This window comes from Octopus bimaculoides, chromosome 15 (assembly GCF_046866305.1).
Source record: "Octopus bimaculoides isolate indiv1 chromosome 15, ASM4686630v1, whole genome shotgun sequence".
In the NCBI taxonomy this organism is placed as follows: Eukaryota; Metazoa; Mollusca; class Cephalopoda; order Octopoda; family Octopodidae; genus Octopus; species Octopus bimaculoides.
The window spans coordinates 24,380,139-24,405,447 of NC_142942.1; the positions used below are offsets into that span (position 1 = coordinate 24,380,139).

The 25,309-nt window shown below is 41.4% G+C and overlaps 1 protein-coding gene across 1 annotated transcript; it reads left to right on the forward strand.

Annotated features, from left to right (window-relative positions):
* Positions 1 to 21,657: 21,657 nt before the first annotated feature.
* Positions 21,658 to 22,113, forward strand: LOC106882455 (uncharacterized). Its single transcript, XM_014933139.1, has one exon. It carries the CDS (start codon positions 21,658 to 21,660, stop codon positions 22,111 to 22,113), a length of 456 nt encoding a protein of 151 aa, XP_014788625.1.
* The last annotated feature ends 3,196 nt before the right edge of the window (positions 22,114 to 25,309 follow it).

Below are 25,309 nucleotides of genomic sequence, written 5' to 3' on the forward strand. Positions count from 1 at the left end.
ATTTTCTTCTGAATATTTTTATTATGATCACGAAGGATCGAAACACAGATGGGTACAATACAGGACAAACAAATGAACAAAATGTGCGAGTTCTATGATTTTTTAAAAATTACGATTGTCTTTTTTAAAAATTACGATAGTTTTAATATATATTCATTGACTTTTTTTTTTTTCCTCTTTCAATTATACAAGCATACATATGCGTATACACACACACATCCATACACACATATATACATATATATATATATATGTATATACACACATACACACATATATATACACCCACACACACATATCCATCCCTACACATACACACGCATATACTTAAACATGTATATAAAATAACAGAAGGGTTGGGTTTTTCAACCCGGCAGCCTATAAGGCCCAGCAGCTTGCCTTTTATTATTTTCGATGATTAGTTTGGGTGACTTACAACCACCTTTTTCACCACTTCCTTCCATCTCTGCTCATATACTCTGGCTGACAGGGTTCTCTTTACCAGCCCTATTTTGCTCTTCAGATGGTATTTGAAGTAATTCAGCAATCCAGGGCCGGACATGTAGGACCCTGTCCCCAAACCTTCCATTCTTGTCCTCCATATGCACTCTTTCAATACTGCTACTGTACAGAAAAAGCAAGCCTCACCTTCCTTTGAGAGTCCAGTTGGCGGTATCATCTTTATCATAGACCCAGCCGACAGCTGTACTCGTCCCAGATGCGACAACACGTGTTCTACATAAATTATCAAGCTGGAGAGCTGCCGACAATGTACAAAAGCGTGTAGAACAGTTTCACTGTCCCGCTCTCATCTTGGACATGTCGGTGGCACTGCTAAACCGTACCTGGATAACTTCTCGCGAACAGGTAGAGCATTCCTGTGACACAGCCAAGTCAGAGATATTTGGAAATTATCCATGTACTCCGACTTGAAGGTTTTACTAAACAGTGCAGTAAGTTGGTTCTCGTCGAACACCAGAGCCTCTCCTAGGACGTCATCGTTTTTGCCCTCCACTAGCCCTCTGTAGAACACCGAGGTGGTATTCCCGCAGCCAGCCTTGCCCGTCTTGTGGATAAACCAGAGTGCCTGACGGCACTCCTTCTGCCATAAAGTCAAATTACGTCTTTTAATGAGACCGGGTTTAAATCTTTCCAGCGAGGCCGGTCGCGGCAAGAACTCCTCCGCCAACGGACTCCACACCTTATCACCCTCCAGGTGGCACCAGAGATGTCTCAGCCTCAACGCATGTCTGCGCATCATTAGCCAGGGCATCCCCAAACCACCCTTTAGCGGTTCCTGGCAGCACACGGAGCGCCTCACAAGTGGCTTTCCCCCCCTCCACAAAAAGCGGAAGAGGAGTCTTACCAGCTTGTTTAGCCAACAATCGGGGCAAGGCACAACGGACAGGCGGTAGGTGATTACAGATGCTATAAACACCTGCACCACCTCCACTCTACCCTTCAAGGACAGAAACCTTTCGGACCACTTCCGAACTATGGCCTCCACCTTGTTCACTACCTCGCTCCAATTCTTCTCCGTCTGGGAGTTTGAACCAAACCAGACTCCAAGCAACTTAACAGGACCATCTGTCCAGTGTCCAACGACACTGGACGATAACGGCTTGTTCCTCCAGGTGCCGAGGCGCAAACCGATGGACTTGTCCTTGTTAACTTTTGCTCCTGCCACCGCTTCGTATCTTCGGAGAGCCTCTTCTACACGAGGTAGTTGTGCTTCTTTAGACACGATGAGAGTGACGTCGTCCGCATAAGCAGAAGTGAACTTACCGCATCCAATCTCATTAGGGATGTCACCCAACTTCTCCAGCCTCCGCAACAATGGCTCCAGGGCCAAGACGTACAGGACCGGGGATAGAGGACACCCCTGACGAACAGACCGCATGATCGAAAACGGCTCCGTTAGGTAACCGTTTATCTGGACGGTGGACTTGATGCCGCTGTACATAGCGGAGATCCACCCGCGAAAGCCTGGGCCCAGCCCAGCTGCTTCGAGGACGGCCCCCAGGTACCGATGGTCTACCCTATCGAAAGCTTTACTTTGGTCTAAGTGGACCAATGCCCCTCCTTTACCGGTTAATTTCCCAACCCTGTCCAAGGTGTAGCGAAGAAGGTGAAGGTTGTCCTGGATCGACCTGCCTGGGATTGCACAGGTTTGTGCCTTCCCGACAAGCTTCTCCGCGACAGCCGTCAACCTTTTAGTTAACACCTTGGCCAAAATCTTTAACTCTACGTTTAGTAGAGTTATGGGCCTGTAATTACTAATGCTATCCCCCTTGCTTGGGTCCGTCTGGATCAGCGTCACAACTCCCCGGCTTACAGAACTGGGAATCCTCCCATTCTGCTGCCAGTTTGTATAGACGCCTGCCAGGACCTCCCCAAACAAGTCCGGCATTAAACGATAGAACTCATAGGGCAGACCATCCAGTCCCGGAGCCTTTTCCGCGACGCATCCGGCCAGCACCTCTCTTACCTCCGCGGGAGTGATCGGGCCCTCACAGCATTCCGTCTCACGCGCCGAGAGTCGAGGCCCGCCAGCTAGGAAATCCCTTAAGGGCTCCCCGCGCTCAAGCGGACCGCTCTCCCCGAACACCCGAGCGAAATGCTGGTGAAGTGCCTTTTGCATCTCCTCCTGTCCATAGACCCTGCGCCCCTGCTCGTCAGTTAAAGACTTAATGCAGGACGTCTTGCCCTTCTGACTCTCCACACGACGAGCCCATCTGGCTACGTTGATACCTTCTCGTTTCCCAGCGCGTACTTTAGCTCTGACTCGGCACCCTTCGTGTTTGGCATTGAGGTGTCGGTACAAGACCGTTCTCGCTGCTGTCACTTTGGATGCGGAGCCAGCTTCCATTGCCTCATCTAGACTCTTGACTAAGTCACCCTCTATTCTATTCCTGTCTAAACTTAGCTGATTGCTAAATCTAATGGACTCAAGACGGATGGCTCTCTTGAGGGCGTGCCACCATCTATTATTAATGATGGTGCCACATAATGCCCTCTGCACTAACTCCTTAATCCGGGTACGAAAAGTTAAACAAGTCAAAATAGACTTGTTCATTTTCCAATACCCGGGTCTCTGTTTATGACACTTATCTATATGTACCTCACACGTCACAAGTTTATGATCCGAGTAAGGCACAATACAAAAATGTGGACAGCTAAAACTATTCTTATCTCTTTCCCTAACAAAAATTTTGTCTATGTACGATCTGAGTGAGCCGTCGTTATTACTCCACGTCCACTGTGGAACGCTCGGCTCATCCAGTCGGAAGCGGTCTACTAGATTAAAACTCTCTAGTAGACCCTTGAGGCAAGGATTCCCTTTCCTATCGGTGGAGCCCACACTATCGACGCGCGCATCGAGAATAGTGTTGAAGTCCCCTAGCAAAACTATGGTTTTAGACGTCAATAAAAAGTACTCCAGGTTCCGAAAAAAAACCGACTGCCCTTGTCCGTTAGGAGCATAGGCAGCCACCAACCTGAAGGACTGCTTACTTTCATGTGTCACATCTAGGACGACCAGCCTACCTTTTGGGTCCAGAAAGACAGTACGAATCTGTAACTCCAAGTCCTCCTTAAAAAGAACCACCACGCCTGCACCTCCCCTCCGGCTCGGCGAAATAAATTTCTCGTAGCCATTGAGGAGGGGCGAGAACGCCCCAGGTCCTTCCAACTTGGACTCGGTGATCACAGCCACATCTATTCTATGTGAAATGAGGTCGTCCAGAAAACAAGCTTGTTTCCATTTCGACCTCATTCCACGCACATTTAAACTACCCAACTTAATCATCGGAAAAAATAAGGGTAAAAGTAAACACTTACGGTTGTGAGAGGGAGCATGGCACTTTTTGTTTGCCATCCTCCCCTACTCCTTCCGCTTCTACTGGGCCCTTTTTCGGGGTTGCCACCGGGCTCTGGGTTGGGGTGGCTGCCGGGCTGACAATCAATCTGCCTTCCTTGACGTCATTGGAGACGTCTATAATAAATTTATTTAAAACATGTTCTTGAAATAGTCTTTCTTTATAATCCTCTTCGGCCACCCTCGCGTAGCGGTATTTATCGTCCTCCGTACCACTTTTGAAGAACTTTATGCGAGGGTGGGCCTTTGTGTATTTCACCACCTTCTCGTTCTTCATGTTTATGGCTACTATCCTGTCGTTTTTTTTACAACCTTTCAAAACAGGGTTAGGTGGGGTCTTAAAATTCTGCTCTATGAGTGTTGTACCAGCGGGATAGGTGTGGGAGGTTTTTTTTCCCCTCTGTCTGCAAGTTTGCAGCTTTTTTTTTGTGTGTTTGGGGAGGGGAGTCTGGAGTGGATTGCGTCTTCCTTTTGTTTGTAACAGTTTTAAATGCCGTTTGTGTTGGTTCGTTTTCCTCCTCCGTCACCATTTTCTCAGACGTCCTCACGCTTACTCGCTCCTGCTGCTTTCCACTTTCTTCCGTCTTCCTGCTTTCCACTGCAACTGTGACTGTTGACTCTCTTCTTCCCTCGTCCACTTTCGCAGGAGCGTCGCCACTCGCTTTAATGGTGTTTTGTTTATTTTTTGTGCAAGCTGAGCGAACGTGACCCTTCTGTCCACACTTGAAACATCTGGGTCTCCGTCCCTCAACTGACACGCGAATGGTATGTCCCTCCCCAACAAACACCCTGTCGGGCAAATTTTCCAGAGTATTGTTCTCCGCTTGGACAATCATCTCAAGCGCCTGACCTTTCCAACCGGTTGCTTTCCTTCTCCTTGTGCTTAAAATTTCTATATTTTCTTCCACGTCGAAGATTACGGCCGCTGCCGCCCACATTACGTCATACCTAAATGGTATGTCTTCTACAGTTACACGTGCTGTTCGTTTTCCCATGTAAGTGGGCAGCAGCATAATTAGTTCTGTTTTCAAGGTTTCTGTCGAAACCTCCTTTGCCACTTCCGCCGACTCGAAGTGAACTTCGATAGTTGCACTTCTTGTACCGCGGTTTACGTGAATGACTTTTGACCAAATTGGCGCCAAACACAGCTCCACCAGTTCATTACGCGCCTCTGCAATTTTTTTTTCCTTAATGTTGAATACCTTGTATACCACAATTTTTTCCTTAATTGCGTTGACTGCCTCGGGTGGTGGAATTAGCTTCGTTTCACCATCCACCTTTTGTACATATTTCCGGTATGTATACAGACTTTCTTTTGACATTTTTATTTCAATGGAGTCACCTCCAACGGCCTGTGCAAAACTTGGTTTTCCTTTGGAAACACTTTTACATACTCTTTCTTCCTCCATGGGAAGGACACTTTCCGCTACAATTAGAGTAGCCATATTTGTCAAAAGACAAAAACACAAATAAAGTTTTTTACATGGAATTTTTTTCGCCCCGTAGGGCGAAAATAACTGTATACCAACAGTTATTTAAACAGTTGTACAATACAGAGAGTTAGACAGACACGAACTCACACCGCAACAGCAAACAAAATCTCGATGGAAAAATTAATTATCCTCCTTAGCACAAGAAAAAGACGTGTGTTGCCTCTGTATTTTCTTCTGTCTCTGTCTGTACTACCTGGTTCGTGTCTTCCTGTTGGTTCTCTCTGCGGGCATCTCGCCTTCATGTGGCCTTTCTCGCCACATGCAAAACATGTAGGCGGCCTGCCCTCCACTTTCACTCTTAATCTTTGGTCGTCTCGTAGCGCTATCTCCTCATCAATTCTATTTAGGTCTTCCACTGTTGCCTGGATAGTAAGTTCGATTCCATATTCCCAATAATCCACACTCTGTGTTCTTGTGGCCTTCAATATCTTGGCCTCTTCTTTCATATTGTACTTTATTGCTGTCATAAGCCATGCTTCATCTAGTTCTGGGGGTACTTTGCCTACTCGCACTCTGGCCACACGTTTGCCACAGTCCGACGGCAACAGCACCTATTCCTCCGATCGTATAGCTTCCGTAGAGTTCTTAATTGCTTCTATTTCTGTTGCAAAGCGTATCTTCACAGTGGCATATTTGTTTCCTCTAGTTACAAAAGTTGTTTGCTTTCTGATACCTTTCAGGCACTCCTCGATCTCAACTGTCGCGAGCTCTATCTTTCTAGTTGCCACCTTCATGGTTTTAAAAACCACAGTTCTCTTTCTTACACCTTCTGTCAGTTCCACAGGCGGTGTCAACGTCAGCGTGTCTCCGACCTTCGCTAGCAACTTCTCACATTCTTTCATCTTCTTCGGATCAACCTTAATTTCGATTATTTCCAGCTTTCCATCCTCTGTTCCTTTTGCAGTCGCGGCCGCATGACTCTGGCCACCCACCGGTGCTTTCTCCATTTTCCACAACGGGAAGACACAAAAATCACGAACAATATCAACAATTAACAGCAATAATTAACACTCAATTTTTCAACAAAAAAATACTCAACTTTGTAACTCACATAAAAAACTCTACGTCATCGACAACTCAAATTCCAAAAAAAACTGGTGCTCAACATGGCGATGACCCCCACGTCAGAATAAACGGGGAAACAGGAGAAATATCAAAATTTTAAATCTTTATTACAGGCACAAAGGCCTCATTTACAAAGAAGGGGGACATTACAAGGACAGACAACACAAAACGTGGGGTACATAGATCGAATTATGAGATGAAATGAGTAAATTACAATATGATGCAGTTTCATTTAGCAGTTTTCTTATACAGTTCTTATTCATTTTTCTTTTTCTTTTTATGATTCTTTCGTTGTTATGTATGGTTTCAGCTCCTCCGCCGTTACGACGCTTGGCAAAGTGTTGTAGCCCACATATAACCCACTTAGTTGGAAATCAAATCTGTTCATTTCTCGCAGCTTCTTCGCTATCCATTCCTCCACCACTACTGCTTTCGTTTCATCATCAAACGTTCTGGGTTCTAATTTCAGTCGTACCAATCCTTTTATCTTGGCTATCGTTTTTTCCGTTTCTAAATTCCTACTGTAGAAAAGTATTGTTCTAATATTTTAAAAATCTACCTTTCCGATTATCCTTCCTTCTGCCTTCGCCTTTTCCTTCTGTTCCATCATCGCAGTCCACCACTTTAGCCACCTCTCCTGTCTTGTCAACTGTTTTTCCTGCTTTGTATCTTGGGTTTCAATCTTAGTTACGTTCTGTTCCTCGCTATAATTTCCATCTTTCTTAGTTACGTTCGGTTCCTCGCTATCATTTCCATCTTCCGTCATCTTTTTTTCCTTTCCCCTTTTCTTTCTTTTTGGCGACTTTGGCGGCGATTCAGTCCGCATACGTTTTTTCCCCCCATGCTCCTCAGTCTCTTCCTGCTTTTCTTCTTCCTCTTCCTGTTCGGTCTCCACCATTTCCTCCTCACAGACCTCTGTTTCTTTTACTTCGTCTTCTTCTACGATTATTTCTCTGCGAGGACACACCGCTTGCATGTATCCTCTACTTCTGCATTTGTAGCATACGGGTTGCCTTCCCTCCACCACGATCTGTAAACGAGTGTCATCGGGAAGCACTAATTCCTCAGCAATGTTGTGCAGGTCCGGTATGGTAATATGGGCTAGAATTTCTACCCCAAAACCCCACCATTCGATTTCTCTTGACCTCTCCACTTTAATGATATCCACCTTGTCTTTGCATTTATATATTACTGCTGACACCAACCATTTCATATCTCCAACGGTACTCTACCAATCCTCACTCTCGCCGCCCTTCTACCGCAATATACTGGTAAAAGGGCCCACTCTTCCGTACTCAGAGGCATTGTAGAGTATTTCTTCGCTCCTTGCTTCGTCTTGAAATACACCTTCACCGTTCCGTATTTCTTTCCTCTCATAAACAGCACAACTTCCTCTGTGATTTCCTTCAGACACTTCTCAATCATTTCAGTCTCCGCAATTTCTATTTTCTTGGAGCCAATTTTTAAAGTTTTATATGTGATAATTTTCTTTTCTGCTTCTTCCATCACTTCTTTGGGTGGGTCAACCCGCAAACAGTCTCCCTCCTTCTTCAGATTTTCCATTTCCACCTTCACCTCTCTCATTCCCGTGTCGCTGGTCGGCCGGCCGCTGCTAGCTGCAGCTGCGTAGCTGGTAGTCATATTAAACCCCCTCAGCAACGGCTTTCAACAACGAAACAATTCCAACAAAACGGCAACAATATAATAATAGTTCCTCAACAAATTCCTACAACGTATTTCTACTCATGCGCTCCTTCAAAACATGACACAATAATAGTTCTTAAAACAATTTCAACAGAACGCAAATTAGAGAACTCACCGCGTTAAACGCCTTCTTCAACCAAAATCACAACACGACACATAAACATTTTTAAAAACAAATCTTAGTACTCTTTTATGAAAAGCTTATATAATTTAATAGAAAAACCCAGAAACGGACGAGTCCAAATTTTCTAAAAAAAAAAAAAAGAAAAAAAAGTCTATTGCTAAACATTTAACTGGCTGTAGTTAGCAGAAATTCAGCCTTGCCGGTTTCAAATCCCCGTAACGCCAAACAATTCTATTACATCTACTTTTATTTCTGTATACTTTCAAAAAGGTGGACGAAAACCTATATTTTAATCGTCTAACAAAACCTTTTTAGTCGGTGGATATTTATTTTATTTCTATTTTTACTTATTTTATATTTGTCTGTTATGTTTCTTGGTAGTTTTTGAATTTTTAACCGTTCATATTTAACATTTTTGATCGGCCGTTCTATTTGTATTTTATTCGATTATATACTTTTACCTTCTGTGATTTCATGTATCTGTATTATTTTATGTATGTGTGATTAAATGTTTGAGGGGAGGAGTTGTATGTAAAGTCGTTGACCCAAATTTAATGTTTCTTCTATAACCAATGCTTCTTTATATATATATATATATATATATATATATATATATATATATATATATCCTAATAACATACAAATAGAACGGTTTATCAAAAGTTACATATAACGACAAAAAATTCAAAAGTATCAAAAGCCTACTGGACAAATATAAAATAAAGATAAAATAAAATAAGTGTCCACCGACTAAAAAGATTTTATCAGACGATTAAAATATTTAAAAAATATTATTAAAATTTTTTTTTTAATATTTGAAAGTGTATAGAAATAAAAAGAAATGTAATAAAATTGTTTAGCGTTACGGGGATTTGAAACCGGCGACGTTAAGTTTCCCGAAATGGCCAGAGATATATGTGAATGTTGAATTTAACCTGTGAAGTCTGCTTATTATGAACTTTTGGATTTACTTATGTGGAGGGAGTAAAAGACTTTTTTTCAAGATGTCTGTGAATTTCACCTGTGAAAGTCTCTTTACTTATGAAGTCTGGACGTATTTGTATGAGGTAAGTAAAAGACTTTTTTCAAATAGTTTTTCAAATAGTAAAAAAAAAAAAATAATAATTTTAAAGAAATTTTAAAAAAATATTTTAATCGCCTGATAAAACTTTTTTTAGTCGGTGGATATTTATTTTATTTTTACCTTTACATATTTTATATTTGTCTGTTATGTTTCTTGGTAGTTTTTTTGAATTTTTAACCGTTTATATTTAACATTTTTGATCGGCCGTTCTATTTGTATTTTATTCGATTATATACTTTTACCTTCTGTGATTTCATGTATCTGTATTATTTTATTTATGTGTGATTAAATGTTTGAGGGATAGGGTTGTATGTAAAGTCGTTGACCCAAATTTAATTTTTGTTCTATAACCAATGCTTCTTTATATGTGTGTGCGTGTCCGTGAATATTTATATATATATATATATATATATATATATATATATATATATGTCTGTATGTGTACATATATGTGTATTTGTATGTGTGTATGTGTGTGCGTGTATACCTACGCACACCAACACATTTATGACATTTTTGTTTTCGCACGTATGTTATAAAAATTTGTACTGCGAGACAATATTTTGTAATTCAAATTCTCGTTTGATTGTCAGTTGATATTCATTTAATGGCATTTGGAAGTGAAGGGTGCCGAGAGGCGGGAGAGGGGTGGAGGAATCGTGTAGATCTATTATTGTATGGCATTTGTAGATCTTTGAAATATCAAAGCTAGAATGTTTGGCAAAAAGGTTAACGATTCTACCATACTAACGAGTGTTTAATTAACTAAGATGTTTATGAATTTCAGTGAGAAATGAAAAAGAAAAATATTTGTTAAGGTTATTGCTGTATCTCGAAGACATTACCATCCGTACGGGGTGTACGGGTGCAACATGAGAATGGTATTTCAGACAAGAATCCGAAGCCAAATGAAAAATTCCATTTCTAATAGATAGACAGATAATAGATAGATAGATAGAATAGACAGACGGATAGGATAGATAAATAAATAAAATAGAGAGATAAATAGATAGATTGATAGATAAATAAACTAGAGATAGATAGATAGATAGATCAACTCGAGAGATAGATAGATAGGAACGGACGTTGGAATGAGGAACCGAAGGAGGAATACTGAACACCGCAATGGTCGAGTGTAAACTATTTAATTTCTTTCAAGAAAACTGTTTCCCTGGATTCACATGACCCTGGATTCCCTGGATTCACGTGACCGACGCATGGAGCTGACCGTGACGTTGGCCACGAAGCCTGCCAGTTGAGATTCTCTTTTGATACGAGATGATGACGAATCAATCGGAAACTAACTCCGAAGTTGGATGCTGGCAGGATCAAGATTGAAACTGTCAAAAAGATAGATCTATAAACACTAGCACAAGTCCCCACCTAATGACACTCACACACACACACCGGTGCTTTGACTTCTCATTAAGGTATTGCGTGACACACATTCCTTTGAATTTCTTATATCTTACGACATGCTTCCTCATATATACGTTAGCACACACACACACACACACACACACATGTATACACACGCATACACAAGCAAATACATTCTCACGGATGTGCACACAAGTACACATTTCTTTATATTTAGGTGCGGGTGTGTGTGTTTATGCGTGCATTTGTACCTATTTGAATGTTAAATAGGTAAACACGTTTAACTCTCTCTCTCTCTGTCTCCCTGTTTGTCTCGCTGTCTGTCTATCTATCTATCCGTCTTTCTATCTATCTACCAACCTATCTATCTATCTATCTTCTAAACGATCACACACACACACACACGCATACATCCACCGCCATCATTTCATCTACATACATGAATATTCTTTGTGCCTGTTGATCCGTTCATTTCGTTCTCTCTTTCTGTCCATATTTGTTTCTTATCACCAACAGTAACGCCACCTATCTCTTTCGCTCTCTCTCTCTCTTTCTTTCTCTCTGTCTCTCTCTCTCTCTCTCTGTTTCTCTCATATAAACACACAGAGGAATACAACCTCGTCTTCATAGAATGAAGACAATAAAATGGATCCTCGAAGAAGCAAAGACTATTGCAGCTGATCTTTCAACAGAAACTACTTATTGTATGATTGTTAGGTGGTGGCGACCGCTGCAGCGGTGGTGGAGGCGGTTGCGGTGGTGGTGGCGTTGGCGGTTGCGGTGGTGGTGGTGGCGTTGATAATGAGGCCTAGTGGTGGTGGGACTGTCGATAGTAGTAATGCTGATTGTGGTGGTGATGGCGATTTTGCTTTGTTGTTGTTGTTGGTGGTGGTGGTGCCATATTGAGGCGTGGTGGTGGTGGTGGTGGTGCCATATTGAGGCGTGGTGGTGGTGGTGGTGGTGCCATATTGAGGCATGGTGGTGGTGGTGGTGGTGCCATATTGAGGCGTGGTGGTGGTGGTGGTGGTGGTGCCATATTGAGGCATGGTGTTGGTGGTGGTGGTGGTGGTGCCATATTGAGGCATGGTGGTGGTGGTGGTGGTGGTGGTGGTGCCATATTGAGGCATGGTGTTGGTGGTGGTGCCATATTGAGGCTTGGTGGTGGTGCCATATTGAGGCATGGTGTTGGTGGTGGTGCCATATTGAGGCATGGTGTTGGTGGTGGTGGTGGTGCCATATTGAGGCATGGTGTTGGTGGTGGTGGTGGTGCCATATTGAGGCATGGTGGTGGTGGTGGTGGTGGTGGTGGTGCCATATTGAGGCATGGTGGAGGCGGGAGTGGGGCGTGCTGGTGGCAGAAACGGTGTTGGCGGCGAGCTGGCAGAAACGTTAGTGCACCGGGCGAAATGCTTAGCGCTATTGCGTCTACCGTTACGTTCTGAGTTCAAATTCCACGGAGGTCGACTTTGCCTTTCATCCTTTCGGGGTCGATAAATTAAGTACCAGTTACGCACTGGGGTCGATGCAATCGACTTAATCCCTTGTTTGTTCCCTCTATGTTTAGCCCCTTGTGGGCAATAAAAAAATAAGAAACGGTGTTGGCGGTGAGACATGGCTATGATGGTTTTGCGGAGTTGGAGAAGAGACTTGAGGACAGGAAATCTGGCGTTGGTGGCGTATATTTTGAGATGTAGACAGATATATAATGGAGGGGAGAAGGGGAGAGAGAGAAAGGGTGTGAGGGTCTCCTTTCTCTACTGTTTTTGATGAAGAAGCGAGTTGGACGGAGCCGCCTTTCTTTGTGCCTCCGGCGATGTAGGTTCATCTGGGATCTCAGGTAGAAATGTGTCCAGATGCTTTTTAAAGGTCTCCACATCTACACTTCGCAAATCTTTGAGGTTGTTTGGTTCGATATTACACAGTTGGAGTCCGCTGAAACCCAAGCTCTTGCAATACTGGGTCCTTATTCGAGTATTATGCAGTGCCATCCAGTTCGGTGGTTGGTATAACTTTTTTATTCCAAAGATGGGAGCGAGACCTTACACACACGCGCACACAATCACACAAAAACTACGGGATAAAGAAAAGTATGTAATGACCATCATTTATACCTTGTCATTTCTGTGTGCGCGCTTATATATATATATATATATATATATATATATATATAGCAGATACGACGACCACCACCACCATATTACCGTCATTTCCTCCTCTACTTTTACTGTCATTGCAATATTAGTAGATATAACCACAGCAGCAGTAGTGGTGGTAGTAGTAGCAGGGGAATCGTCGTTCGGTTGGGTGACAGTAGCAATGATTTCACTCGTTACCTTTGGGTGTGAACACACCCGCAATACATAAAGCGTAATCTCTGTGTGTGTGTGTGCGTACACGTTTATATGTGTGCATGTGGGCATATAAGTGCATATGGACACGTAGCCGCGTGCATGCGTGTGTGTGTGTCAGTCTTTACTATTCTATTCTATGTGTGTGAGTGAATGGGCCACTATGTGTGTGTACGCGTTAGTCTGTATGTGTATGGATCGGATATAAATTTACCTGTAAATAGGACAACTGGGCAGTGTGTGTCGGGTATCGTATACCGAGTACCCGTTTCAAGTTCCAGTCTGCCTATTGCTGTATAATTATCTCTGAGTAGCTCCACATCAGGAGTTTCGGGAGTAAAACGACCAATTCACTACTACCACCTACCACCCCACAATCCACCCCCCATGCCATCATTTGATCTTGGGTTTTTATTAAAAAACGTCAAAATATGTTTTTGTTTTATGGGTGTATGTTTGTCTAACTATTCAAATGCAATGCACACAAACACACACACGCCTGCACACGGGTGACTTTATATAATAACACACGCAGAGGTTCAATTTCAAAATACGAACACGAAATTTGATTAGATTGATAATTTATAATTTTGATTGGCGACTGAGACTGACCACTGAACTTTCTAGAATTACCGGTGGATGATTAGAATTTTTTTGCGAAGATAACAATTGTATTGAAATTCCTGATTTCAGGATTATGTTTACGAACTAACGTAAAGTCTTCGAGTCTGCATTTTGAAGGAGACCTTTTCTTTCTCTATAATCATAATCCACATAAAGAAATACAAAAGTTTAAAAGAATATATATATCTTGTTAAGAAATGTTCGTTCAAATACAAAGCTTGCCATAAAAGAAAGCTCTGGATGTTTTCCTTTAGAATTCTTCCTCTCAGCAAACACCCAGAAAATGTTATCTTAGTCACATAAAACATTTAAGACTTCTAGATAATTATAACCGAATTGGTAATAGAATATTGTAAACGCCTCGTATTAAACTAATTAGTGTAATGCCCCCCCCCCCCCCCCAACACTCAAAGGTTACCCTCTCATTCCTGCTCACACTCGTACCTTTATTCAAAAGACTCCTCCTCTTCTCTTCTTTAATTCTCTCATCACTCTGATGGCTCGAACCAACTCCTTTTTATTTGTTTTAAAAACAAAAGGAAAGCTGTTTAATGCTTCGAATCTTATACTTTTCTTTATCGTACCTGGATTTGTTTCACTGTGTCTTTGAAGCGTTTCACTTCTATCATCCAAACTGTGCTGCCATCTGTTGACCGGTGTATCACGTTCAGCCTTATTAACATTTTCTGGTTGTGTTCTTCCTTCAGATGTCTTTCATTCGCCACATTCTGATTCAACCATATTACTTGATACTCATTCTCCGCCCACACTCCTCTATACTTCCAAAGGTTTCTTAGTTTTTCTACTCACGTTTCTAGGTCTCTACTACGTATCTATGTCTCTAGACAAATGCTTCGATGCACATTCGCCTGTGAATCTGTGTGTGTGTGTGCATCTATACCCTTTACTCTTTTACTTGTTTCAGTCATTTGACTGCGGTCATGCTGGAGCACTGCCTTAAAGCAAATTCGTCATTATATTCGTCCGGGGACGTTATGACTTATGAACGTACAACATTTAAAAAACAGAAATATATCAGCAGCAGACAAAATTCGTCGTGCAGAGGCGGTGGCATTGCCATCTCTGCTATTCTACTTTTTTTATTGTTTGTTTCCTTTTAACATTGTTCGTCTAAAAGAGATGTTTTCTCGAGACGAATACCACAGTCTAGAAGGCGTTCAGCGATGTATCTGCTTTAAGTATGATATACAGATTGCTCTCTTTCTCTCTCTCTATAATATATATATATATATATATATATATATAAGGGCATGTCTATATTTGTAAATGTTCACATTTATTACACATATTTTCTTTCCCGTCTTCACTTGAAAACAACCCCCCCCTCTACTTCACACTATAAAATTTTATATAGTCGCATATAGTTATATTTAAACATACTCGTTCATACGTATATACGTTTACATGTACTGATTCAAGTTGAAGGCCGAAATACTTGCATGAGGGGTAGGGTTTCTCTGAAGATCTGCTCTTCAGCTCCCCTTAGAGTCTCTCACTGCCTATAGCAGTAATCTGCAGCTTGTACATAAGTATACTTTTACTTCTACTGACTCAAAGCTATAGGAATACATGCTTTTCAAAACAAATTTTTATATGTTTTTACATTTGTACTTATCATCGCTCAAATGTAATTTTCTGAACCACTAGCTTTCCTCAATTATTTCCCATTACGTAATCTTCGGAATTTCACACTTCCGCTGGGCAATAATTTCTGAGCTTAAAACTTTATATTTTCCTTTGTTTCTCTCACACTAAATTAAGTGCTTATCCTCTTTAGTTTAAAAGGAATTACTTCAGTAAGTTTTTAGTTGAAGGTTACTATCATAACGACCTCCACTCTAGTTTAGTTGTTATTTACATTCGAACGAATGTAGACCAAGAAAAGCAACTTGTTTTCTTCTGAGAACAGTTTTTACAGCATCGTAAAATCCACGTCGTTTTACTTCTTAGATTAATGCATAAAACATGTATAATGGAGATAAATCTACTGTTACTGACTTGAATGCTTTAGCCGTGGAGATTGCAGACGATATGTAAACATGTTAAGATTCTCTAAGAATAAATATACTGCACTTGCTACAGCTAAGGAATTCAATTACATAACTATAGTTTTATGTCCATCAAATCTGATTTAATTAATCTAATATACGCTGCCGCTGTATTTCATATAAGTAACTGGGACTCCGTCGGTTACGACGACGAGTGTTCTAGTTAATAAGCTCAACAGAACAGCCTACTCGTGAAATTAACGTGCAAGTAGCCGAGCACTCCACAGATATGCGTACCTCAGGGAGATCCAGCAGGGAGACATACGATGTGACAAAACTGGTTTCATTTTTACCAGCAAGTGTCTTGCTCAAGGACAAAATACACTGTCTGGGATCGAACTCAGGACCGTGAGTAGAATGCCCTAACCATTAAGACACGCACCTTCAGATACATAAACACACAATACTGCATACATAAGTATATGTGTTATTCAAAAGCCAGAAACTAGTTTCCTGTGCGGGAAAAAAACCTTCTCAAGACGTATAGTGTTAAAAGATACACTACATACTTGAGAGCTCGCCTCAGAAATGACCACGAAAGCGACAGATACGTATTCAGTTTTATACTTTACAACAAACTTAAACTTCTCAACAGACGTTCATTAAAAATGCATTTGTTTCAATTTAACCTCAGGTTTCTCAAATGTATTTCTCCATTTCTAATATAAGAAGTTTGAACAGTTCTTTTCTTTTTTCTCAATCTGTTATTCATAAGAAACAAGTGCTGTCCCATACCCCACCCTACCGCCCTTAATTTTAAATGTTTGGCTGTAACTTTACTAATTACTTTGTCTTTGTGAGACATTTAAATATCACCTCGTTTATCTCCCTTCGACCGACTCTCCCCTTTTTCTTTTTACTTCCCTTTTTGCATTGTTGGAAAGGGGACACACACACACACTCACACACAGACAGACAGACCCACATACACAAACTCCCACACTCGTACACAAAGGCAGGTTCACACACACACACACACACCCAAACACGCACACTCACACACAACGACAGATACACAAACTCACGTACGGACAAACAAACTTACACACACACACGCACACAAAATTTCCACAACATTTTTCTTCCCAATACCTTGAAAGATTTGAACTACGAAAAATATCAGTGGCGAAGGCGGTGGCAGCGATGATGATGATGATGATGATGCTAGTGATGCTGATAAGAATGAGGATAGTTCTTACAGTCTGCATCTTATAAAGAATCCGTCTACAACCGATAGTTTCTTCACCCGCGACACAAATCGGTCTGTTCGGGAGTGAGTGCAAAGCCTGTGCACGCGGGTGTGTGTGTGCTTGTATGTGTATGCATGTGTGTGTGTGTGTGCGTGTGTATGTATATGTATCTGTGTGTGTTTTGTTATCGAACAGATCTCCAATCTCTCCGGTGCTGGCCATGGCCATCCACTCCTATTTCTATACTCAGTGGACTCAGAACATTCTTTAACCTATCCTTCAGTTTTTATGGCGATGAGATGTAAATGGTTGGAGATTTTGGCTGCTATTTCAAGGAGATCAAGCAACTACATAGACGCTCTTCGTTGACTTGCTTGTATGTATGTATGTATGTATGTGTGTGTGTGTGTGTGTGTGTACGGAATGGTAAAGGTGTGCGCGTATAATTTCTATTTATCTTTATTTCTCTCTTTCTGCACACACACACACACACTCACGTGAACGCACACATACACACGCACTCACACGTATTTGTGTATTCGTTATTCGTATGTGTGTGTCGGTGTGTGTGTATTTGTAGAATTGTATAGGTGCATATCATGTACGAATGTGTAACTTTGTGGATGGTTTGTAGGTGTGTATATAGATGTGTGTGTGCGTGTGTATTAGCAAGACTGTGTACATGCACGTATGTGTGAATGTGTATGGAAGTTTGTGGTTAATATGTGCGTATGTGTTCAACGTGTGTGTGTGTAATATGCATGCGTATGCGTGTCTTTGTAAAGTCGATGTAAGTGTTGTGTGTAACACGTGTGTATATGTGCGTATTATAACAGGTTTGTGTGTGTTTGTGTGTGTATGATGCTTGTATACGTGTGAGTGTAACTGTGTCTGTAATGTTTGCATGTGTGTATGCATAACGTCGGCGTATGTGTGTTTGTGACTGACGGGTGTGGCTACAGCTCTAGTAGTAATAGTAGTGGTGGTGGTGGTAGTGGTGGTGGTGGTGGTGGTAGTAATAGTAGTGGTGGTGGTGGTAGTAGTAGTAGTGGTGGTGGTAGTAGTAGTGGTCGTCGTCGTAGTGGTGGTGGTAGTGGTAGTAGTAGTAAAAGTAGTGGTGGTAGTTGTTGTAGTAGTGGTTGTTGTAGTAGTAGTAGTAGTAGTGAAAGTAGGTGGTGGTGGTCGTCGTCGTAGTAGTGGTGGTGGTGGTGGTAATAGTGTTAAATGTAGTAATAGTAGTAGTTGTTAGGTAAGTTAAACCAAGTCGTTTACTGTTGCATAGCAACATATATGGATGCATGTATAAGGTGAGAAGCAAACGGATCTCTCTCTCCCTTTCTCTCTCTCTCTTTCTCTCTCTCTCTGTCTCTCCCTTTCTCTTTCTCTCTCTCTCTCTCTCATGTAGGTGTATAATCTAGCTGTTGTGGGTGTTGTTAGTGGTGGTGGAGGATGGTGGAAACTGTGGTGGTGGTAGCGTGCTGATGGGGTGGGATGGTGAAGGCAGGATGGTGGTGGAGGTAGTGGTGGTGGTAGTGACGATGGTGGTGGTGTGGTTGTGGTGGTGGTGGTGGTAATCCTAGTGGTTGTGGGCCTGGTGGCAGTAATGGTTTTGGTTGTAGTAGTGATGGGTGATGATGGAGGTAGGGGTGATAGTAATTATAATGTTGGTGGTGGTGCTGCTGCTGATTGTCGTAATTGTAGTAATGGTGGTAGTAGAGGAGGTGGTGATGTCGGTGGTAGTAGCGGCGTGGTGGCGGTGTTGATGGTGGCACTATTGCTATTGCTGATTAACCTCCAGGTCATCCGGCCAAAGCAAACTGACCAAACAGGTTCCACCCATGACATTCACTTATTAGGCAAGATTACCCAATGAGTATATTTTCCCCGTTTATAAATCTGTGTGGTGCAGTTTGGTGGAGGTTTGACTGCTGTTTTTAGCAGCTAATCGTTGTTGTTTAACCCCAGGTGAGTACAAAATGAGCAGAACTATGACCAAAGACGTTCCAGAAAGATCCTCGACGAGACTTCCACCGTCTGATCGTTGGTGTTTAAAAATGTTTATGCTATGGATCTACAACGGCCCTTCTGGGGTAATATCAACCCCTGTAAATTGGTAGTGAACAGACGATATTCGAACCACAGAACCAGAGCACCACATATACCACGAAATATCCCAGAACATTACCACAACATTTCAAAACACAGTGGCGCATCGTGGGTTTTGGCCACCCTCTGCGCTGACCAAACTGGCCGTCCTCTTTAAGCGTAATACACCTTCAGTTAGAGCGAACATATATAAACGACAAACCAATACGACCCGTATACACACCGCATCCCTCACACAATGCCATCGCTAGAACACTAACACCACACTTCTCAGAATACTACAGAAAAATAAGATGAGTGGGTAATGGCTGGCATGCCTTTCATCATAGATTTGTATCTTTGATTCTTTGGTTAGCACTAACCTTAGACTAAACAACAAAACTCTTTGAATTGCGTAAATTCTCCTTTCTCGGTGAAGAAGGAAAAGAGACGGGGCAGGGCGTAGTGGGGACCCATTCTGTTAAATAGTTTTTAATATTGAAAACCAGGAGCAGAACCGGCAAAGAACAATCAGAGAAGTCTGTGGGCTGTGAAGAACTGCAGCAATTCAACCAGGCGCGTTTATAATTCTTTTCTCGTGTTTACTTTCTTCTTTCTGACAATTTCGAGGTAGTTTGCTGGACGGATGTCTCTTTATTTCTTTTTGTGTGTGTGTGTGCGTGGGGATGTGTGCTTTCAAACGTGACACACGTCACAGTAGAACTGGTTTGTTGATCGGACTTGCTTTTCTACGTCTGACGGTTCCAAACTCACAAATCAACCATGACGGTTTTGGTGAGTTGTCTCTTCTAATTCGGATGGTTTCATTCGTTCCCGAATCATTGATGGTTTTCTGATCGCATCAGTTTTTCAGGATACGGTGGAGACATTCACGAAAAGGAGTGAAAGTATGGGGGGGGGGGGGGGGTCAATACTTACAGACTGTCATGATAAGTATCGGCACGAGTGTTTGAGTATCCAAGATGGGTACAACTGGGAAAATAAGCCCCACTGCACAGTCTCTCCGGGAGTAGACAAACTGCTGATTTCAGCATATTTCCACTGTTTCACTGCATCACGTTAAATGCTCTTTTGTATATCAGAATGTGCAACTCCTGATGGAGAGAGGAGGGAGTACAACATGTCCTGACCCTCAAACTACTCCCACCCCATGTGATACGTCTGCAGTGTCTACAAGAAAAGAGAAACAGATTGGACGATGCCGACAGTGCAACATGCCTTGGATCTCCCACCGCTTCATCTCTACTCTGGTGTGCGTATGTGCAGTGCGCTCCTTAAAGAGACAGGCTATTGTAACAGTAGGTTTGTTGTGGCATTGTAGTGCTTTGATGTTGATAATATTCTGGAAGGTTGAAGTAATGTTTCGGCGATGCGCGTTTGTTTCCTGCGGGTTTTCGAGCAATGGTCTGCGGCTGATGCGGTGACTGTGCTTTGCAGCGAACCTTGCGCCTGTGACTGCCTTCTGAAGCGCTGCGCCGTTGCAATCGTTCTCGATGTAACAGTGTCTTAGAGGCGTTATGGTGTTGAGCGTTGCAGAAGTGTTCCGAAGGTGTTCTACTTGTATTCTTGGGTGTAGCAATAATGTTTTGAGGAGGTGTAGTTGTGCTCTGGAGGTGTTATCATTACGTTCTGGGACATTGCAATGCTCTGCGCTGCTATCATAATGTTCTGGGGGTGGGAAAGGGGTGTTGCTCTGAGGCAGAAGTGTTCTGGGATATTATATTATATGCTGCTCTGTGGGTGTTACCGATGCTGTTGTTGTTTGTGTTGTTGTTGTTGTTGTTGTTCCTGTTGTTATTGTTGCTTAACTTGCAGCTGCTGCCACCAAACTCTCTGGCAAGATCAGAACATTTCTCAGCAGATAGCCTCTGGTGAGGTTTCGTGTCACAAAGACCTTACCATCACATCTGTGTTTATGGGCACGAGAGAGCGCGCTCGAGTGTGTGCGGATTCATATATATGTGTGTGTGTGTGTGTGTGTGTGTGTGTGTGTGCGTCGGTGAGTGAGTGTGAATGCGTGTATGACTGTATATTGCAAGGTAGCAAATGAACACTGGAGCACTTTCACACAAATCTGTGTTCAGATTCACAGTGTGTGTGTGTGTGTGTGTGTGTGTGTGTGTGTGTGTGTGTGTGTGTGTGTGTGTGTGTGTGTCTATGAATGTGTGTGTGTACACACATATATATATACATCTGTATCTATCTATCTATCTATCTATCTATCTTTCTATATCTGAAGATGCAGGATAACGTACGTTAAGTGCTAAGGGTAGGCAGTAGGCAATTACAGAGTCAAGTGTCAAAAATAGTCTTATCACCGAGCGAAGTTTATTGACGTTAACTTACAAACAGATATATGCTTGTATATGTGTGTGTGTGTGCATAAGTGTGCGTGTGGGGTTGGTGAATGTACATACGTATATACATGCATACACACATATATATATACAGGGTGGGGCATAAATACTGTTAGAAAAGTTCAAAACTATTTTTCATAATAATATTCAAAGAATTCTAATGATTTATTTGAGTTAAATGATAGTTTATTATGTTTTCTTGTATTTCAGAAATTAAATATTAAAATTTTGTTGCAATGTCTGTTGAATGGAAGAGAAAATTCATCATAGAGCAACATGAGAAGGGCATGTGTCCACCTGAAATATTCAAGTTAGGGAAAAACCTCAAAATTAACAGAATGTTGATAAAAAGGACGATTGATCGTTACCAGGAAACTTCTTCGATCAAAGATAGACAAAGATCAGGCCATCCCCGCACCTCCAGAACACCTAAACTCATCAAAAATGTTAGGGAAAAAATCAGACGAAATCCAAGAAGATCCATGAGGAGAATGGCAAAAGAAGAACAAACATCGCCAAGGATTACGCGGAGGATATGCAAAAGTGACCTAAAGTTGTCACCCTATAAACTCCAAAAGAGACAGCTTCTCTCCACGCCCACAATTGAAAAGAGACTCTTGTTGAACAGTATTAAAGATGGCACGCTCCGTAACATCATCTTTAGTGATGAAAAGTTATTCTCAGTTCAATAGTCTCACAATCATCAAAATGACTGAATCCTTGCTGAAAGTATTGAGGCAATACCTGGTAATGCAGGAAAGGTTTTCAGAACCCAAAAACCAGCATCAGTGATGGTCTGGACAGCCATTTCTGAAAGAAGGAAAACTCCACTTGTTTTTGTCCCTCAAAGAATCAAGATAAACAAAGAACGGTACATCGAGGGCATTCTGGAAGGCACGTTGGTACCATGGTGCAATTCGGTGTACGGTGATGAAGTTTGGACTTTCCAACAAGCCGGGGCGACGAGCCACACGTCTCGATTAACACAACACTGGTGTAGAGACAACTGTCCGTCCTACATCAGCAAAGAAGAATGGCCTCCCTCATCACCTGATCTTAACGCTCTTGATTATTGTTTGTGGTCAATTCTGGAGAATGAAGCCTGCTCTACTCCTTGCCAAAATATTGAAGCTCTAAAGAAAAAATTGACCAAGTGCTGGGATAAAATACCCTTAGATGTTGTGCTTGCTGCTATAGATGACTTCCCAAAAAGACTTCATAGTGTTGTGAAGGCACGAGGTAAACATTTTGAATAAAAGTTACACCATATTGTTCCTTGGGCATTTGCAAAGCATATTTTGTAATATTGGGTTGTTAAATAAATTTTTGTCGGGATAAATCTGTGTTTTATTTTGTAACAGTATTTATGCCCCACCCTGTATATATGCACACACAACACACATACATATATATATATACGCTGACATATATGTGCATGTGTGTGTGCATATGTATGTTTATCTATTTGCATATATATTTCCATGTGTACTCATTTGCATATAATCCTGTTTTATGCAGCTATATTTGTAAATATACGCTGTGTGCGTGTGTGTGTGCATGTATATATATATATATATATATACACACACACACACACACACACACACACACACACACACACACACACACACACACACACACACACACATCTCGTCGGCGATCTGGCAGAATCATGAGCGCGCCAGATAAAATGCTTTGCAGGGTCTTGTGAATCCTTATGTTCTGTGTTCAAATTGCGCCGGGGTTCACTTACCTCTCATCCTTTCGAGATTGTTGAAATAAATACGAGCTCCGCACTGTAGTCGAATCAATCGACTTGTCACCTCCCACACACATTACAAGTATTGTGCATATAATAGGCAGAATTATTATCGTTATTGTCATTATTAAAAAGGTAGGCATCTGGCAGAAACGTTGGCGCGTTCGACAAAATGCTTTGTGGCACTTTTTCCGGCTCTTTAATTTCAGAGTTCAATTACCGCCGAGGTCAAATTTGCCTTTCATCTTTTCGGTTCGATAGGATAGATCCGCAGCCAAGTGCTGGGGTTGAAGTAATCAACTAACCCTCTTCTTTCCCTCGAACTATTTGGCCCTGTTCCCAAATTAGATACCATTATTTTGCAGTCAGAACCTTGATGGTAATTGAAGTGTTGCGATTCGGGATCTTGACATTTTAATATTTTACCGTTTGCCGTTTTGGCATTTTTTTACGTTTTTTGCGATTTGGTGTTCTGATGTTTTTTGGCGACAGCTCCAGAATTTCCTCTACCTGTTAGTCGACATTCTCTTAATCTTTATTGTTTAAGCAGAAGTTAATATACTTTCAAGAATGGTATCGAAGGATTTCCTACATCTTTCTAAAGAAAGGAATGTGGTTGTTATCTTTGAAGTTTAATTAATACTAAGAGCAGATGATGATGATGATGATGCTACTAATAATATAATAATAATAATAATAATAATAACAATACGATGTTGATGATGACAGTGATGAAAATAAAATTATTATTACTATTATTATTATTATCAATACTAATACAAAAATAAATATAGCGCACTATGTAATATGATAATAAAGAAACAAAAACAAAAAAATGGAAAACGTTATATTACGCTAACAACAACAACAACAACAACGACGATGACAAGAACTCAGATGACGGAAGCAGTAACATCATCATCATCACCACACAAACACACGCACTTACACATATTTATGTATATGTGTATATATATGAGTGTGTGTGTATATATATATATATATATATATGTATATATGATGTATGTATGTGTGAATGTATGTGTATGCGTTTGTATACATGATAGAAAAGAAAATAGGTGAGACGATGGCGAATATAATTACCAAAAACCTGTCAGTGTGTAAATTAACACATTTTTTTATGAGAAATGAAATAAGCAGAAATGTGTTGGCGGATAACAATTAAGACGTTTCGATTTAATGAGAAGAAACAAGCGGAGCGCGCGCGCGCACACACACACACACGCACACACACACACACACACACACACACACACACACACACAGATACATATAAAGACGTGTAAATTAGCACATACATATGCACACACATGGAGATACAAGTATAAACTTTTGACTGATAGTGTCATTATGTGCAACTGGAAACACAATACTACATCATATATGTCTATATATACATACACATACACACATATATATACATGCATACACATATATATATATACACATATATATATATACATGTATATTTCTATGCATATATATGTACATATATACATTATATATATATATAATACACACACCACACACACACAAACGCTTATATATTCCCTGTTGACGTATCGCGAGGCAGCCCAAATATGGATTTAGTCTTCACTGAAATCCAATCTTCGAAGGGCGAAGAAGTCCACGTTATGGCGTTCACTCTCATAGTCTCGCTATTCACTTTAAACAGGCGAATGCAGCAGCGCCAAACATTATCGCAAGTTGAAATTCGTTTTCGTGTTATGGGGACACAAGTAAGGTGCATTGATTTCTGATATATCTTAAAGTGCGACACCATATGCCCTGCAGCAGCAGCAACTGCCACCACCACCACCACCTAGTGCTCAACTGGTACTCATTTTATCGATCCGGAAAGAATGAACTATGTATTATCATAGTGAAAGCAGATCAGCAAACGAGTAACTAAATATCTCATAAAACATTTAAGAAAGAGAATATTTACGGACAACTGTAGAACCGATTTGCTTCTTTAGAATTTGGTAGTCTTCGTTATGTTAGAATTGGAGAAGGAGAAAGTTTTTCTTAGGAAAAAGAGTCTAGAAAGGGGATTATTTAAAGGACGAATGAAGAGAAAATCTTATTTGTAAATTCAGTCTGTGAGT